The 13125-nt window shown below is 39.1% G+C and overlaps 1 protein-coding gene and 1 pseudogene across 1 annotated transcript; one reads left to right on the top strand and one right to left on the bottom strand.

Annotated features, from left to right (window-relative positions):
* The window catches only part of LOC108434107, a 212065-nt pseudogene that overhangs the window by 172088 nt on the left and 26852 nt on the right, over positions 1–13125 (bottom strand).
* On the top strand, positions 4709–10012 carry LOC119263715 (extracellular calcium-sensing receptor-like). Its single transcript, XM_037540189.1, has 6 exons — positions 4709–4842; positions 5010–5304; positions 5481–6251; positions 7114–7338; positions 8860–8983; positions 9099–10012. The coding sequence occupies exons 1-6, from the start codon at positions 4709–4711 to the stop codon at positions 10010–10012; spliced, it is 2463 nt and encodes an 820-aa protein (XP_037396086.1).

Below are 13125 nucleotides of genomic sequence, written 5' to 3'. Positions count from 1 at the left end.
TTTTTAAGTGTTTACAGTTTTGAGTTGTTTTTGAGTTTGAATATTTTATACGTAACTGTTAACAGCGTGTTCACACGTGTGGAGCTGCGTCTTTAAAAACTGTTCAAGAACAGTTCCAAAGGTTCAAACTCAGTTAACTCTCTATTTAACACTTTGTCACTACTCAATGACTACGTTATTGTTAAAGTAGTGCACTATGCAGGCAGTGGGGAGAAGTTTGAGACGGTGACGGTGATTTCCTCTCTTCAGGAAGTGCAATCGTTGTGCATGCTGGTGAAAAGTAAAAGGAGAACAGAGTTTAATTGTGCAGATTAAATGACTTCTGCAATTCAGTTTGAGCTGCTGTTAGAGACGCAGCTCTACGGTTGGTGAAATGTGTTGGCTCACGGCTGGAATTAGGCAAGTATCAAACTACTAAAACTAAATCTACTAAAATTACATCTCCTTAATAAACTGGGATGCTGTAAACATCTCTGACAAATTGTAGATAGGGAGGATAGACATAACATTTCAATTGAGCAGGCAACTTGTGAAACTGTAGATTTTGTGTGGTCAAGTGACTCTTTTGTCCAAACTAAAATGGCGTTGGTACCCCGCCTGTGACCCACACTGTGTTTATCTGGAGTCAGTGTGCAGCACTGTGTTCACCAGTAATTAATCAACCTGCGTCCTTGTTTATTTTGTGTTTTTACTTTTTTGTGGTTAGCTAGTTAGGCAGTGTACGCTTGCTGTCACTAATGTTAGCAGAAATTGAGGAATTTCTGTGAGTAAAGTTTGGAGATGGATGCTTGAGTTTTTCCAACGCTGACTTCAGATGCTCAGTGTGACCTGCTTTAGCGGACATTTAGGAGGGCTCAGTAGAGAAAAGAAATAGTCGTATTTATTGGTGTAAGGGTACATATATTCGTCCCATCCCATCACGTTACACCCTACAGTTTAATAAAAAGGACATATCTAAACCCACTCCTGCATCCCAAGTGAGGTAGGTAAACCAGCATAACCACTGAACGCTCATGAATGTAAAATGGCAGGTAGATTGATGTTACAATGCAGTGTATTTAAAACTGTCAGCTCATAATCACAGTGTTTATCTAAATGACTTTGAGCAAAATGAACTGATAAATCTTTCTTTCTTTGTTATATCTGATCCAGGGAAGCCGTTGTTGATCACACTCCTTCTGAGTTATGGTAAGAACAGCAGCAATTGTGTGCTTATTTTCAGTATGTAGAGTTTTGGAGTGATTTTTGAGATCCCAATTCCCAAATATTTGTTGCAGCTATTGGATATCATTGTCACAGTGCCATAATATACAGTATATGTAACACATACTGACAGGCCACTTCATTAAAACCATCTCTTGTATCTACACTCTTTGTCCATTTATTCAGCTTTTTTGATTTCATAATTTCATGAAAGGGCTCTGTGTCAAGATTGGCTCCTCCCTCTACTCCATGTGCTCCTTTGTTTTGATCTTTCATGTGCGTTTGTTTTGGTTTTCAAAGTGCTGCCCCTTGTTTGGTTACTCCACCCCTGATTGTTTTTACCTGTCCCTCATCTCCTCGGTGTGTATTTAAGCCCTGTGTTTGGCCTTTGTTTTTCACTGGCCTTTGTTTGATGTGTTGGTTTTTGTTAGAACTATTTGGTTGTTTGTGTTGCTCGTCATGTCTACACCCCATTCTGTACTTATTGGCTCTATGACCCTCATCCTGGATTTGCCCTCAATAAAAGTCACTCACCTCTGCACATGCGTCTGCTACCTCGCTCCACGTTACATGAAGACCAGCCACCACAGGACGCAGCAGGTAAGCGACACACTGGTTTGTGGCAGTTCTGGTGAGACGAAACTCTGTCTGTTTCCACGCAACTTGAGTTACCCGCGTCCCAATGCCGCCCCACCAGTGAGAGCAAATCCCCTGGTGCTGAGGGAACACGAGCGTCTCATCGGTCCTGTAAGAAGGCGAAGGACCTTCCTGCCGAGCACTCAGGTAAGCGCCTTGGGGCTGCCCATCTTGAGCAACACTGCAAGGAGGAGCGACCTGCAGCGCAAGATTTGGCCAGACGAATGGAGAATACAGAAAACCCGTATTTTGGTACTCAGCTCGTCCTCAAGCGCCACTGCGAGATGCCAATCCCTCGAGTGAGCCTTGAGAATGGCCGAGTGGGTTCTGTGTCTGTGTTGCTCCAGGTTGGAGCAGAGGTCCCCAGCCCGAAAGCCTGATCCCGTGGCCACACCCCGCGGCATTCCTGATCCTGTGGCCGCACCCCGCAGCAAGTCTGCGCCTCTGGATCTGCCGCCCATCGCCACGCCTCCGGATCCGCTGACAGTCTCTATGATCGTCGTCGCAGGCCCGCCTGCCCCCGTGGACGTTACAGCTCCTTTGTTGCTTCTCCAGCTGAAATTTGATGTGATGTTTCAGCGCACCTGAAGGGTAATGCAGATGGAAAAAATGCAATTGCTAACAGTCAGCATGCTAGAACGGCATAGTTTTTTTTTTTTTTTTTTTTTTTTTTTTTTGGGGAGCTAAGCAGGTAAAATCTGGGAGCAGGGAGAAACTTTGATTCAGTTAATGACAGTCATGACACTGGGTCAAATATTAGTAGTTTTGTTTTTTTTATTAATGTGATGGAACATGCTGTGGATGGAGTAATTAGCTAATTACTGTTGACATAGGGTGGTAATGTGTGATTACTACCATCTAATGCAGTCAGACAGGATTTGTTAGCATTAATGTATTAATATGGGCTGAATCTCAAATTGTTCGCCACCCCCTACGTTGTGCCCTTCATAAGTCAAATTTCACTTCATTGTTTAATACAGTCATGGAGCCTGTGTCTGTGTATGAATTACTTCGTATTAAACATTTAATGCACTAAGGTAGAGAAGCTGCTGATTTCAAACCTACATCGTGTATAGTTATATTGTATAGTAGTGTTTACAGTTCCGTACCACACAGAGAGAAGCTGTTTGAGACTCAGCCCATATTAACAACACATAAATGTGAACCAAGCCTATCTGGCTGAAATGGTAGGTACCCAATATACAGAACCACCCATTCCAACATCAATAAGCTGATTACTTCATTCATAGCATCATCTGACACATTTAACATTTAATAAAAATAGAAATAACTTACATTTGACTTGCCCAGTATCACAGCTGTCATTAATCAAATCCAAGTTGGTGCCTGCTGGTTGAAGCTGGTTTTGTATTCTAATTATTACCTGCTTAGCTTCCCTGAAAAAGCATCCCCTGTGGTGTATTTTGTGCCCTGAAGGATAAGCAGAAAGCAGAGCTCTCATGTCCCCTGCTTTTCGAAGATAGCAGAGCATGATTGTTAGGTTTTTTAAACCTCTACTACTAAGTAAAATATTGAGGGAGAAAAATAATAAATAAGGTGGAACTTGGACTCAGGAAGACACTTTCATTTGTTTTTCACCTGGACCTTTCATGCTTGCTTCCATAGGGAAGAGTACTGTGGTCGTGGTGCTGTGCTTTGCATACCATTTCTTGAAATAAAATGATGTTTTGAAGTTCACTAAAAGACTTATTTGTGCAGTGCTAATTTGGTGTACAGCTGTAGTACAACCTGCCTGTGAAACAAAACTCTGATTTCTTAGTAGTCACTTTAAGATTTTTAGTAAAAGTTGCTAAAGAAAGTTGTGGATTATACTTTTAAAAAGCTTGCAAAAGCATTGCACTATGTTTTTAAGTAAAATCAACACATTTTTCAGTGAGCAGACCGAAACATTTTGGACAACTTCATGCTCCTAACTTCTTGGGAACAGTTTGAAGACGGCTCCTCTCTGTTCCAACATTACTGCGCACCAGTGCAGAAAGCAAGGTCCATAAAGACATGGATGAGCAAGTGTGCTGTGGAAGAACTCGACTGGCCTGCAGATACCTGACCTCAACTCGATAGAACACCTTTGGGATGATTAAGAGCAGAGACTGTGAGCGAGGTCTACTTGTCCCACATCAGTGTCTGACCTCCAAAATGCACATCTGGATGAATGGTCAAAAATTTCTAATGGAAAGCCTTCCCAGAAGAATTTAAGGGTGGCCCAACATCATATTAAACCCTATGGATTAGGAATGGGATGGCATTCAAGTTCATATGAGTGTGGAGGCAAGTGAGCGAGTACTTTTGGAAATATAGTGTATTTCATATACATGCATTTTCAAATGTATTTTATGAATAAAATTCCATACATAAGACATAAAATGCATTCAGTAAATATGGCAGTATAATCTGATATGCAATGGAGTGTTTAGAATGTATATGGACTTGTAGAGTTGAAATTTATATCAAAGAAATCACAATATAGTCCCACATATATTTACATATTTATTTTTTTCATATAAGAGTCTTAACTTTGTTGAAGTACTAACTCTAGTGTGAAATTGTACTGTCATGCTTGGGAGTGAATACGTCTCTGACAAATAAAAAACGAGTTTTACCTGTGACTATAATTACTATTAAACACATGGCCACGCCCACCGAGTCTGATCTCACAATCCCCTGAGCATCATAATAAGGTGGCTATTTAGATGCAGTCACTCTGGCGTTCAGAGGGCAGAACACTACCGAGCACACTATGCAGCTCACTTCGATTATAAAGGTGTTGGAGTCGTTGCTGTGGTTAACTGGGCTCAGAACAACATGTAAAGCGGAGCCGGTCAGCTGCAGACTGTGGGCTGAGCCTCTGATGCCTAGTCTTTCTATGAATGGAGATTTTATAATAGGGGGGATTTTTTCCATTCATTTGTACACGACATCCATACAGAACGCCTACACCAGACAGCCGCTGCAGCCACAGTGCTCTGGAAGGTCTGTCTGTGAGTGTGGAGAGAACAATGAAGGACGGATTGTGGAGAAAATATAATGATCAAATTTACACTGTTTGAAATCACGCAGTCCTCCTTCAATTGTTGATGCCTGAGAGTATATAGTGAAATATTTCTGATTTATTGTTATCTTTTTTATCTCATATTTGTGAACAGCATGAGTTTCAGGGAGCTGCGCTTCGCTCGTGCCATGGAGTTCACCATCCACGAGATCAACAACAGAAAAGATCTCCTGCCGGGAATCACGTTAGGATACCAGATACACGACTCGTGCGCTGCCGTGCCGATGGCTGTTAAAGCTGCACTTCAGTTTACAAACGGCATGGAGCCATTTTTCAGTGATACTGATTCCTGTTCAAAATCTGCAGCTGCAGCTGTTCCTGCTCTCGTGGGAGAGTCTACGTCCACCCCATCTATCAGTATAACCAGAATTCTGGGTCTTTTTGGAATTGCACAGGTGATTTTAGGCTAGTATCACAGTAACCGGTGGATTTTAAAACTGTTATAACAGTTTTAATAGAATTTAAAAGGCCATGTTATATCTCATAAATGACAACAATGAATAATGAAAAAAATAATGAAATCATATCAATAAGAAATAACACTTCCTTATATTTCTCTGTGTTAAATCAGGTGAGCCATTACGCAACCTGCGCATGTCTGAGCGATAAGCACGAGTATCCTGCCTTCTTCAGGACCATACCAAGTGACCACCATCAGGCAGCCGCCATAGCAAAAATTGTCAAGTATTTCGGCTGGACATGGATTGGGGCAGTGCGCAGCGACTCAGACTATGGAAATTATGGAATGGCGTCGTTTCTAAAGGCTGCGCAGGAGGAGGGAATCTGTGTGGAGTACTCCGAGTCCTACTACAGAACACAACCGCGCAGTAAACTGGAGAGAGTGGCGAACGTCATCCGGAGATCAACAGCCCGGGTAATAGTAGCGTTTCTCGCCACAGGCGACATGAAGTTACTGTTGGAGGAGCTGACAAGACAGCCGCCTCCTCTCCTTCAGTGGATCGGCAGCGAGGCCTGGATCATAGAACCAGAGTTTCTGCGCTTTAACATGTGCGCTGGGGCGATAGGATTTGGAGTTCCCCGCTCGGTGATTCCCGGTTTCCGTGAGTTTCTTCTGGATCTCTCTCCAGCACAAGCACTGAAATCTCCTGTGCTAACGGAGTTTTGGGAGAGCTCGTTCAGCTGTAGCCTAAAAGGCTCCTCAGGGGGCGCGCGGGAATGCGACGGCAGTGAGGATATCCGCGCGCTGCAGAACCCGTATACAGACACTTATACAACATCAAACCTGGTGTATAAAGCTACGTATGCCATAGCGCATGCCATCCACGGTGTTATCTGTAATGACACGCAGTGCGACAAGAGCGCTAAATTCACACCATGGCAGGTATAAAAATGACGCAAGCTTGCCTTACGATTTAAATAAGCATGACTTTATTGATATGTGTGTGTATGGTTTATCATGAATCTGTATTTTACGTTGTGTATTAACTAATTGTGTCAAGTGCTCTATGGGCGTTATTCTGTTTCAATGTTAAAGTCAATGATTCTTTCACAGGTAACATCAATATATATATATATATATATATATATATATATATATATATATATATATATATATATATATATATATATATCATGTAGGTATAACAAGTTTACCAGAAATATCAAATCAGATTTCTCTAAACTCACACTTCTCAGAGTTAGTGTTTCGTCTTCCGAGATATCACCAAATGAATTAAAATGAAAAACTTTTTGTTTATACTTATTTAAATTTTATGTAATTTCTTCACGATTGACACACACGAGATTTCTCTTGTCAACATAAATTTTTTTTACAGCTTAAACTGAAAATGAAGCATCGAAATTATGGCTTTTCATAACCAATATTCTCCTTCATTCATCCTTCAAAATGACAAAATATCTAAAGTACACATTGAAAGGGAATAAATATATAGAAAATAAAGGAATAATTATCATAGACTATTTTTGGTTAATTTACCAAAACGTTAAAGATACATCAATAGATTTTTTTTTTAACTTTTGTTCGGAGTTTTACATATGTGTGTCATCACTCGTCACCTCAGTGGTATAATTTCCCCACTGATTTATTTATTTATGTATTTATGTATTTATTTTTTTTTCATTGACTCACCATGTCAAAATGTAATGTTGATCATAATGAACAAAATCAAATTCAAAGCTTTAATTTACAAACTCAAACTTTATTAATTTATGTTTTACTGCAGATACTCGACCAGCTCAAGAGAGTGAACTTCACTACAAAGAATGGTTTTCAGGTCTCGTTTGATTCCAGTGGAGATCCTGTGGCCGTCTACGAGCTCATAAACTGGCAGGTTAAGGAAGATGGTGGTTTGGATTTTGTGACTGTGGGCCAGTATGACGCATCCAGACCAAGAGGACAGGAGTTAAGTATGAACAGAGCTATCAGCTGGATGGGGGGACAGACTGAGGTACAGCATAATATTTTCATTAGTCTTTGACTGTAAATTCAGGTCAGTTAGCAAATCTCAAAATGATAAAAAAAAGTCGTTATAAGAAGTTGAAAAGACTGTTTTATTTTTTTTTTAAAGAGGGAGTTCCATAAAAGTCAGTTTACTACTGTGACATCACATAAAAAAAGATGAAACTCGAAACATTTACTTGCTTCTCTCATTTTCGAAGCCGAGATAATTTTTGCTTACAATTACAACATAACTGATGACACAGCAATTCGATGAAAAGTAATTGCGTTAGTTAAATTTATCATCTATAACTAAAAGAAGAGTGTTGAAGATACATTACATGAATTCTTTGATTTGCTGTGAACAATTGGATTGTAGCAGCACGACAAAAGAACTGTAATTAAAGATCTCTGGGCTGCTTATTATACAACAAATTATAGACTTCAAAATAATGATTATTACAGAGGAAGAAATCATAATTGTGCGGTAATTGACTTGTTAAAGAGATGAGAAATCAAGTTGTTTAACTCGAAAGTTGAAAAACAGGCTGAACTCAAAAAATTGCTCCTTAAACAACCAAACGAAAATCGTGAATCAGGACTACCTCTTTTATAAATCTAAACCCATTTACAGATATGACGTTATGACATCAAATCAACGTTGTTTATTGATAACTGATGAAAAATGTGAAAAACAAATCAAGAAAACCTCTTGAGAAAAGGTTCTTTTTACTAAAACCTTCAAAAGGCAATATAGCAATGCAAAAATGAGCAAATACCTAAACTAAGAAAAACATGAAGAAATACCTTGTATGGCAGTAGGTGCATATATTTCACTATTTCTTCACCCAAACTAATGAAGTCAAAGTTGAACAATGAAGGAAATGAGAAAAAAAACATTAATCAGTGCATCGCACCGTGAATGTCAGACAATACTTTTGACAACCATGAAATGATTTGCATTTGTCTGTTGTGCTTATGTCTGTGTGAGTAGGTGATACAGTCAATATTTTACCCATAGAACAGTAAAAGAGCCAGCAATAGTAAACGGTAACAGAAGAAACACCATCATGGATAGGATAACAAGCATCTTAAACATATATCTAAACCTACAATGTAATGTAAGTATCATTTAATGTGAGGCTAAAATTATGGATCCATGACTAATGAAAACTGAAAGATAACAGATATTTATGACAAACCAGAAAAAAAAAATAAATGTCACTCATTCTTTCCTTATGATATCAGATGTAGATAGATAGATAGATAGATAGATAGATAGATAGATAGATAGATAGATAGGTAGATAGATAGATAGATAGATAGATAGATAGATAGATAGATAGATAGATAGATAGATAGATAGATAGATAGATAGATAGATAGAAAGATAGAAAGATAGATAGATAGACAAAAACATTAAATTGAATAATGGGATACCGAAATTCTGAAAATTATATTTAGGCATTGGTTTGTTTGTTTGTTTATCAGATTAAATGTGAATGATTTGCAGCTGTCTCATGTTTGTCAGGTGCCAAGATCTGTGTGCAGTGAGAGCTGTCCTCCAGGAACCAGGAAGACTGTGCAGAAAGGAAAGCCAGTCTGCTGCTATGACTGTATACCATGTGCAGAAGGAGAGATCAGTAACATGACAGGTTGGGTATCACAAATTTGCAACATTGCTTGTGACAGTAATAGTTTAGTTGATTTCAGTCCCTTGCATTCTTCCCCCGATATAAGGGTTCTGACTACACTTTTCTAACCTCTTAGATTCTTTTAATTGTATTCGCTGCTCTCCTGAGTTTTGGCCCAACACCCAGCGAGACAGCTGCCTCCCCAAGCCTGTGGAGTTCCTGTCCTGGGACGACACTCTGAGCATCATCCTGACAGTGTTCTCCATCTCTGGGGCCTTCATAGCTGTATGTGTAGTTGCTGTCTTTTACAAACACAGAACTTCTCCCATCATCCGAGCCAACAACTCTGAGCTGAGCTTCCTGCTGCTCTTCTCACTGACTCTGTGTTTTCTCTGCTCACTTACTTTCATTGGTCGGCCCTCTGAGTGGTCCTGTATGCTGCGTCACACAGTGTTTGGGATCACCTTCGTCCTCTGCATCTCCTGTGTTCTGGGGAAAACAATAGTGGTGTTAATGGCCTTCAGAGCTACACTTCCAGGCAGTAATACCATGAAATGGTTTGGGCCTCCACAGCAGAGACTCAGTGTTCTTGCCTTCACTCTCATACAGGTCCTAATTTGTGTCCTTTGGTTGACAATTTCTCCTCCTCTCCCCTTCAAAAATCTACAGCAATACAAGGAAAGGATAATTCTAGAATGTGGATTAGGTTCAGCTATAGGATTCTGGGCTGTGCTGGGTTATATAGGATTTCTGGCTCTTTTGTGTTTTATTTTGGCTTTTCTAGCTCGGAAGCTGCCTGATAACTTTAATGAAGCCAAGTTCATCACGTTCAGCATGCTCATATTCTGTGCAGTGTGGGTTACTTTTATCCCAGCTTATGTCAGCTCTCCTGGAAAGTTCACTGTAGCTGTAGAGATATTTGCTATTCTGGCCTCAAGCTTTGGTTTATTTATTTGCATTTTTGCTCCCAAGTGTTTCATAATCTTGTTTAGGCCAGAGCAGAATACCAAGAAACACCTTATGGGTAAAGTTCCATCCAAGGCTCTCTGAGACTCTCACTCAAATTCTAAAAGTAGAACAATTGTTTAGCACCTATAAAATATGCTGATTTATTGAGATGTATATCAATATTTAGCAGCTCTACCAAAGCTTATTCTTAATTAAACTATATTTTCTATTTCATTATGTAAAGATATACATACAAGCTTTTCACATGTTCTACTTGCATAATAACAGATAACAATGTTTATTGCCAATAAAAGTGCTTTTTCCCACTAGCATGCCTTTATTCATGTTTATATAGTAATTCTACATTAAAATGGCATTCTTATGATTGTTTTGAGAATGTATGGCTTTAAAGTTTGATATAAAACAAGTAATAGGAAGCTTGCATTTAAAGGAGAATTGGTGGTTGTATGGTCCTCCAGCATGATGGCGTTCCTTACAATATCTGTTATCTGACTTAAAAGAATTGGTAGCTTGCATTTTTTTTGAGTGTGTTGAACTGCCCAATGACATTGGCGTGTCTCCAGTAAGCACAGAGAAAACCAGGTACATCTGAACATCACGAACAAATCTGCTTTTTTTTCAAAATAGTCATGCTGGTTATTCTTACGTAAGAAATAACAAACAGTTATTCCAATTATTCCAGTTATTAGGCAGTTATTGCCTACCTCTTCAGTGAGATCCAGCAATGTGCAATCAGTAAACGTAGACGGAATTCCACTATCTAGTAGGAATGATTTAGTCTGCTGGAGGATGTGATTTCAGATCATCAAATGTAACTGAATATGCAGTTACTGTTTACTGTCTTAAACTGTTCTAGGACATTCCATTTGGAACAATTAGAAAAGACGTGGCTTCACTTGGCTGTAAGTACATGAGGGCTGGGCGTTCCCGTGGTAGCAGCTGTTTGGACAGAAGACTTTTAATCCTTCATAAATGCTTATCTGGCATTTGCTAACAACTCTGCAACATAAGATTGCACGGTCCCCAAAAATGAAACTTTACAGGCTTATACAAAATATTGATGATTCAATTTCTAATTTTAGCACTGAGCACTAAGTAGCCATTTCTCAGCATCCATACATCTGATGATACCTAGATATTAAATACTGCATGCGTGACAAAGATTACAAGAGAGGTTCCTGCCATTAGTTCTTAATTTAAAGTGTAGGGCCATAATCAGCCAATCAGCTTTCAGGAAACATTTAACAAGTCTTTTTCTCAACATGAAAAAAAAAAAAAAACAAGTATTTTTACATGTTTTTACAGATAATTGACAGTAAATGCTATACTTTTCTATATCAAATTAACAATATTTAGCTCTGTCTTTTACATTTACATACATTTTTGAGTATTAGAAAAAGCAGAGAGTAAACATGCAACACAACACATATGCAAAAAGACAGAAAATCAGTAAAAAAAAAATAAAAAAATACTGGTCTGCTTTTTCCTGATCAGTAATACGCAATAGAATAAACCACCATCAAAATTCTTGCTTTTTTATACACACACACACTATATACATATATATATATGGATTAAGAACCCTATGGATTAAGAATCATATCTCACTTAATTTCACATGCATATGAAGGCAGACGAGCGAATACTTTTGGAAATATAGTGTATGTCTAGACAGTTAATGGAATTTAAATCAAATGCAAAGGTATCCTTGAAGCATTAAACTAATCTACCAAGTAAATTGTTACCTTACCTATTTCCCTTATTACACACGCTTGTTCTGAGACACGCAAAGCCATGTCTTTTTTGTTGATAATGCAACCTCACTGAACAGTTCGGAGGAAAACACTAACTGCCTGAACAGGGGAACGATTCCTTGTTTTCCATGGATTCCCATGAAAAAAAGAATAAAACTAAATTATATATATGAGACCTTATTAACCTGTTAGGGATTGGACCTGTCCCTTGCTGCTTACAGCTAAATTCTCGATCTTCACCTACCCTTAACCCTAGCATTAACATAAACTTCACTCTGGTTTCCAGCCTAAAACTATTAGTAATAACAATTCCCACACTGATGAGAATTAACTGACTATTAAAAGACAGTTTGTAGACAATTTACTGTATGATTTTCAAGTTAACCCATAGCTATTGGATGGGAATTAGCCTTGATGAAACTGAGGGAGTAAGTTTTGTACCCTCAAATATTGTCTATATAAAATCCACGGGAAACAAGGAATCCGTCCCCTGTTCAGGCAGTTAGTGTTTTCCTCAGACTGTGAAGAACTGTTCAGTGAGGTTGCATTATGAGCAAAAAAGACATGGCTCTGCATGTCTCAGAAGAAGCGTGTGTAATAAGGGAAATAGGTAATGTAACACTTTACTTGGTAGATTAGTTTAATGCTTAAATTCTTAAATTCCATTAAATTTCTAAACCTACACTATATTTCCAAAAGTATTCGCTCATCTGCCTTCACATGCATGTGAAATTAAGTGAGATAGGATTCTTAATCCATAGGGTTTAATATGATGTCAGCCCACCCCTTGAAGCTATAACAGCTTCAACTCTTCTGGGAAGGCTTTCCACAATATTTATGAGTGTGTTTCCTGGAATTTCTGCAGTCCATCGCTACAGAAATCTAAAGTTCATATGGTCAACAGATGCGCTCAAGAACAGTGTGTAGAGAGATTCATGGAAGGGGTTTCCATGGGCGAGCAGCTACATCCAAGCCTTCCATCACCAAGTGCAATGCATTGTGTCAAATGTAAAGGTCTAAAGCTCAGCACCACTGGACTGAGATGTGTTCTCTGGAATTACAAATCACGCTTCTCCATCTGGAAATCTGATGTACAACTCTGGGTTTGGCAGTTGCCAGGAGAACAGTACTTGTGTGACTGCATTGTGCCCAGTGTAAGGTTTGGTGGAAGGGGGATTATGGTGTGGGGTTGTTTTTCAGGAGTTGGGCTCGGCCCCCTTATGTCCAGCGAAAGCAACATTTAATGCTTCAGCAGACCAACAGATTTTGCAAAATTTCATGCTCCCAACTTTTTGGGAACAGTTTGGGACGGCCACTACCTGTTCCAAAATAAATGTGCACCAGCGCACAAAATAAGGTCCATAAACACATGGATGAGTGAGTGTGGTGTGGAAGAACTTGACTGGTCTGCAAAGAGTCCTGACCTCAACTCGATAGAAC

The sequence above is a fragment of the Pygocentrus nattereri genome, chromosome 7, assembly GCF_015220715.1.
Source record: "Pygocentrus nattereri isolate fPygNat1 chromosome 7, fPygNat1.pri, whole genome shotgun sequence".
Taxonomy (NCBI): domain Eukaryota; kingdom Metazoa; phylum Chordata; class Actinopteri; order Characiformes; family Serrasalmidae; genus Pygocentrus; species Pygocentrus nattereri.
Note: the sequence above shows the minus strand (reverse complement) of the source record. Positions and strands in the feature narration are given on the sequence as shown.